The 6,572-nt window shown below is 39.6% G+C and overlaps 1 protein-coding gene across 2 annotated transcripts in view; it reads left to right on the top strand.

The window, feature by feature from the left end:
• The window catches only part of prtga (protogenin homolog a (Gallus gallus)), a 21,922-nt gene that overhangs the window by 12,461 nt on the left and 2,889 nt on the right, over positions 1–6,572 (top strand). The window contains exons 10-14 of one of the 2 annotated variants that reach the window (XM_008336951.3): positions 368–556; positions 4,834–4,929; positions 5,008–5,194; positions 5,771–5,898; positions 5,986–6,156. In XM_008336951.3, the coding sequence (XP_008335173.1) occupies positions 368–556; positions 4,834–4,929; positions 5,008–5,194; positions 5,771–5,898; positions 5,986–6,156 (771 nt within the window). Of the gene's footprint in view, positions 1–367; positions 557–4,833; positions 4,930–5,007; positions 5,195–5,770; positions 6,157–6,572 lie in introns of both variants that reach the window. The other variant, XM_025053531.1, reaches the window with a different exon arrangement.

The following is a 6,572-nucleotide window of genomic DNA, read 5'->3' as shown; positions in this document are numbered from 1 at the left end:
TATATGGCTGTTCAGAGGTACATCTGAGATTTTAAGTGGGGGAAGGGTGGATTTGTTTTTCCTGCCCATCTCTAGTGCCATGCACTCTAATTGATAGGCAGGTCTTATATTGGCTTACCTTTTTCTTCTGATTCTTAAAATTAAAAATATATGAGATTAGTCCCATTACTGTGAGTGTTGTTTTCCCTGCCCTGAGTGTGAAACAGCTGGTAGAGTATCAAATGGTAGTTTCACTTTTCAAAGCAAAGACTCCTCTGTCTGGCTGTCACGTACACAAACAACCAACACTTTCCTGTTTTTTTTAAAAACAAGTTTTGTTTTTGAGAAAAAACTCTTAACAACAGTTTTACTTTTTTACTCTTAACAGTTCCATTGGCTCCAGAACTGCATTTGGAGTCTTTAAACTGCACTACTATTTTGGCTCAGTGGCAGTTGGCAACTAGAAATTCAGCTGGTGTTCAAGGATACAAACTCTTTTATCATGAGGAGAGCCAACCTGAGAATGCCCCGATCCAGCTACGCTCCACAGACAAGGCATTCACTATTGGAGGTCTTGGTAAGTCTGGTTTCAAATCAGCTTGATGTTGTTATAGATGTTTTGGTTAAACAATGTTAATTAGATTTATTGCTTTCAGCCATATGAGGAAATACATAAAATAGAAATTTAAAAACAATGAAGGTTTATTCACCTCTACTCACATTTACAAACATAACCCCTTGACATTATTTTATAGAATATCAAACTGGATTTTGTAGAAGCAAAAAACAGTGAAGTGATGTATTTAATTATGGACAAATTCTGCTTAAAGGCATCAGCCAAGATATAACCAACTCTGAGTGATTAATGAGCCAAAGTTTTGTCATGTGACAAGCAGAGGTGTCGTAAAACGTGGAACAGTCAGAACCACATCCCACTTTCATGACCTCCAAACCTCTGTGAGGGTTCTTAGAATGTGTGAGCTTCTTTTAGCAGCTGCTGGATGGTGTTTGAGGATATCACAGCTCTTCTGGCCTTTGGGTCAGATTCATTTTGACCTTTTTTATTTGAGAGCGAAAGGCGGGGGCTCAGGCCAATGCTTTGGACAACTGACCATCTGTGGCCAGAGGGGGTCAACCAGGTGGTCAGCAGCTGACTTGTAAATCAGGAAGCCCAGTGCTAGGTCAGGATGAGAAGGAGAGTAAAAAATGAGGAGGAGCACAAAATGATAGTATATGTTATCTTTTAACTCCTACAAATGTGTGTTTTTTGTATTCAGATATTGGAGGTATTTGTGCAGCTTAATCATAAGGGTCAGTCTATAAATGAAAAGGGTGTCCTGGCAAATGGTAAAAGCTGACGACAAATATGAAGCCAATTTTGTACAAACAAAAAAATTGCTTTCTTTTGATTAACAGAGAGATTTTTTTGTTTCTCATTGAAAAACACTCTTTGCAGGGCTGTTTTATAAAGAAAGGGATTTATTGACATTGATTTATTATGTGTTTTATGACTGCTTTGAGCAGAGATTCTGGAGAAGCATTTACATCAAAGTCTCTCATTGTGTTTGGCTTTTAAAGACCACAAAAGACATTTTATTGGCCAAAACCTTAAGGAAATACGTACAGCCTCTCACCATGAGATGTAAATCAAACAATGAAAGAGTTTGTGAGCTCAATGTCCTGCAGTTCTTTTTTTGATTTTCTCCACATCTGCAGCAGTGTGTTGGATTAATGCTACTGGTGTTGATGACCTTCTCTTTGGTAACTTATCACACTGCAGAGGACTGTCTTGCTGACTTAATTGACTTTTCTTCAAATTGAATAGGGTTGGTATTGTACAAATTATCTTATATTATTATTATTATTTAAAATGTTTTATAACGTATAAATTATTATATTGTATTATATTGATGTTTTTTCTATTGAATAGTGAGTTTGGTGCATTACATGCTGTATTATGGACTTTGTGACCTCAGGTCTGATAATTGAATGTTGATTTTTTTTTTCCCAGCAGCTGATCTCAAAAAATAAAATCACCTCGTACGGTAAATGGTATTTCCTATAATCGCTGTGATGTTGAACACAGCAACCATCCCTTTCCTGCCAATAGCATTGATTCCTGAACCATACACTGAGGCAAAACCAGATCCTGTTGATTCTGTTCAGTATACAGCAGCAGAAGATACACAGAAGCTGGACATACCATTTTTAGATATTGCGCCATATAAGTGATGAAAGGCTCGCTAAAAGAGAGAGGAATTTGTATGTGAGCCTCCTGTGTGGTTTTAATGACAGTGATGTGACCTTTCCTTGCTCATGTGTTCTCTGCTTTATCCATGTGAAGTAGCTGCAGTGATGAGTTTAAATACCTCTCATAGCTGCTGGCACCAGGCAACGTGGTGTGCACAACTGTAGATTTATGTCACAGCTGCAGGCCATCATGCATCTACTAAATCCTATCATTATACAGGGGCTAGTGTGCGCTTCAGGTGAATTGTTACATTGCTGTGGTCATTATTGTATCTGTTATTTAGTATTTTAGTGTTTGTGTGTTGGTTTTCTCCTTAAAAGAAAAACAGAAAGACAGAAAGTTACAGAGAAAGAGGGAGGAGGGCAAAGTGATGAATAGATGTTGGTGTGAAGGTTCGTAGAGGAGTTGACATTTATGGCCCCTGCTCAGGCCTGGCTTGCTACGGCCTGGGGGGCCTTTCACAGGGTTGAACAAAACCAACAGGCTCAGCATTTTGGTTGTAAAAAAAGGGTGACCACAAATGGCTCAAATTTGGCCTTTTCATGCAATTCTTTGATTTATTGAAAAAGAACAAATCAGATAGTATGGAGTAGAGGAACTTATTTACTAAAGGAATGTCACTGCCTGCTTTCAACCAACGCTACATGGATTATTGTCACCAAAGTCATATTTATAACTTTACCTGTGCACATGCACAGATTATTCATCAAGTTTTTAAGATGGAAATTGTCCATTGGATATACAAAATACACCTTTTATTCCTCCCCTGGACTGGGTACCTTGAGTCTAAAAACATTATGGGTATATACACTAGTCTTGCCTTTAACAACATTTAATGTATAATCTGTGACATCAAGCCTACTGACTAAAACACCTTAAAACACTTGCAAAATGATTTAAAAAAAGACCAAAAAACCAAAGACCAAAAAGTATTGTGGTCACTTTAACCTGTAATGCCTTAATAATATTGTTATCTGTTTGAGTGGTACGTTCACAATACTAATGCAAAGTTTTCTTCCTGGTTGTGACGAGTGTAACACAGATCACTGATATTGTATCTATTGTTATTGAGAGGTTCAGGTATCAGTTCACTGTGACAGAAGAACAAACCTGTCCCTTTGGGTTGTCCTCTTATCAGGACACTGTCACCAGCTATTAAGTGCCATTTTATTTTGACTCTTGGTGTTTTCCTGGTTTTTCCACTGGGTTACTCAGCTTGACCCTCCCCCTTTAGAAAGATCCCCGCAGCCCCTCCTTTTGCAGGATTTAGCTTGCCGAGATTCCATGTCAAAGGTCGTGGCCCAGATGTCACAGCTTCCCCCCTCTCAGAGCTCCTCTCTCGCGTAATTACTCCAGGCCCATTGTATTTTGGGGCTGGGTAGAGGTGCATTCTACATGGCTGCCTCTCTTTAGAGGTGGACAGGCTTTAAAAATTGCAGACAAGTCAAAATAGCACATCAGGCACAAGATAAATCCCTTTTCTCTGATTGTTTGTGGTATTTTGTGGAAACACGTTTGCTGATTCAATGTTGATACGCTCTGTGTTTTATACTACGTATATATATTTTGCTAGAAGCTAACAATACAGATTTGTCTCTCTTTTAACAATTGTTGCAAAGATGTGCTTTTTTTACATGCCCTGTCAGGCAGTTACAAAGATGCGTTTACCTATCAGACCCTAGATTCCAAATGCAAGACAGGTTCATCTTATATTCTACTTTTGAGTAGTAAAGTAGTTGAGTGGAGTAGAAGTTTTGTCTTAACCTGACCTGCTGGCCCTGGCCTGGCTCCATTGATACTCCTCAGGGCTGCGTGGGGGTAGAAGTAGTTCCACTTCACCCCTCCTAACTTCTCTAACTTTCATGAACACACATTCATCTCCTGTGTTCTCTCGACCCCCCCTAAACACCTCAAACTAAAGGTTTGTTTTGTGGTCTGTTTCTAGTAGGACAGACATGTTATCCTGGTTTTTACTTATATCCTGTGTTAATTTGTCCAAAAGTTATTTTTAGACACATTTTCCACAGCCCTGTGGTTGGACATCCCCGCTTCACAGGGTAAAATGAACATTTGTTCAGATGTCTTTTGCTCATCAGAAAAGGTCACGGCAGTCCACTACTGCTGTTGACCAACAGACGAGTCCTTCCCAGGGGATTTTGTCTGTCGATTTAACCCCTAGATTCTGGACCTAAATAAGAGTGGTCAGTGACTGCTGACCATCAGACTGGACTGGGGCTGGAGAAAGGGTCTACTTATTTGCTCTGAAAAGACCTAGTGACAGGGTGATGGATAGTGGAGCGCTTGTGTTCTGCTGCCCTGAGTGCTGCTGAAAATGACCAAAGGACTTACAACACCAGGCATCTGTCACACTGCCTCACCTCTTGTTCCCACCACACCACCAAACTAGAAAAACCTCACTGACCCCACACCCACTTAGTCCAGCTCTGTCTTTTTTTATGTAGCACCCATGCTTCCCATTGGTTGAATAAATCTCAATTATCCCATAAATACATGTTGAATGATTACACTTTATTAATTACCATTTTCTATGAATAACTCAATTTTTTTAAGTATTTTAATTTCCTGTCTTGCTTTTTTCATAGATCCAAGGAAGAAATACCATGTTAAACTTCTGGCCTATAATTTTGTGGGAGACGGTTACCAGGCTGACCAGACTATTAGTACACCTGGATGTGTCTGTAAGTGCCTTTCTTTCCCTGACAACTGGTAGTATTCTGTTGTTGTGACTGCTCAATAGTGATGAATGCATCTTTCAGCTGTTCGAGATCGGCTTGTACCCCCTCCACCTCCACCTCACAACGTTTATGCCAAGACTAACAGCTCCTCTGCTGTATTTCTACACTGGGGTCGACCTGCATTTACCTCTAACCATGCTGTCGACTACACAGTCCGCTGCAACCCTGTGGGTTTGCAGAACGCCTCTCTGGTGCTGTACCTTCCAACGTGAGTAGTATTGAAGTCTACCCCCACTGGTTTTTGGAACATTGGGAAGTCGTCTTTATGGCAACTTAGCTAAAGTCTCTTAACTATTGCTTCCAATCAACTGAAAATATACAGTTTATCAATTAAAAACATTGAAGACTATTAAATATGGTGTAATTTCAGAAAAAATGCTAAACCTTATTGTTTTACTCAGGTGTATAACAGGAATATGTGTTTTGTTCTCTGGCTGCATAATTGTTGAGCCCTAATAGTAAAAATGCTTTAATGCATTGTATAACTACAACGTTAATGACGACATGTGAGAACAATTCTTAAAGAGATATTTTACTCACAGGTGCTGCTGTAAACTTACAATGTGTCTATGTTGCCTCTTTCAAAGTCCCTTTACAGCTCAATATCTCCCTCTGCTGGTCAATGTTCAAAACCTTACCTGACCTTACCTTACATGAAAATGCTTTCAAACATATTGATAGAAATTTAATCAACAACTTTTACCAAGTCTGACCTGCATAGTTAACACTCATAGCCTCTGAAAATCAAATTTCAGAATTTAAAGCACTTCTCTGTCTTCTGCAGGAGTAAGCAGAGCCTCTTAGTGCAAGATCTGGAGGCAAACACCAAATATGAGTTTGCTGTTCGCCTTCACCTTGATGAGTTATCTAGCCCCTGGAGCCCTGTGGTCTACGAGAGCACTTTCCCTGACGGTAAGCTGAAACAAATTTCCAAAAGTGAAGGCACTCAATTGACATGTAAAATTTTTAACCCAGTTCTTTTCATCTATCCTTGCACAGCTCCAATGCTGCCTCCTTCAAACGTGAAAGTGACTCTGATTGAGGGGGACGCAGCACTGGTTTCATGGAAGCTTCCAGATGAACCCAACATCCCTGTGACACACTACACAATCCTATACACCACTAGAAATGCATGGATTGCAGGGGAATGGCAAGTGCTGCAGAGAGAAGGTGAGACAGGGAAGAGGTTAAAGTACAGCCATCCCACTGAGGGGACAGTTAAAGCCTGTCTTCTGTCTCAGATAAATGGGCCATTGGAAATCAGTAACTCATTTCATCGTCAGCTCTATGTCCCTGTTCATTGTTTTCTCTGAATAGTGCCATGACTGATCGAGCTCCTTTTGTTGACCCCATTCAGGCAAAACTCAGATTGCACTCAACATGCAGCTGCGTTAAACAAATTTATTCTGTATTTCTTTTAGTTTCATTTGTGGATTGTTGTTAGTCTAAAAACTCTATGTATAAATGTTTATTAGGAACTATGATGTCTGGACACTGTCTTATGCTTAAAAAAGATCACAATATTTTATTAAAATGTATTTAGCTTTAAAAAAAAATAGAAAAACACTTACCTAGAAGCAAATACC

This window comes from Cynoglossus semilaevis, unplaced genomic scaffold (genome assembly GCF_000523025.1).
Source record: "Cynoglossus semilaevis isolate Cse_v1.0 unplaced genomic scaffold, Cse_v1.0 scaffold1033, whole genome shotgun sequence".
Lineage (NCBI taxonomy): Eukaryota > Metazoa > Chordata > Actinopteri > Pleuronectiformes > Cynoglossidae > Cynoglossus > Cynoglossus semilaevis.
This window is presented reverse-complemented; position numbering and strand designations above follow the sequence as displayed.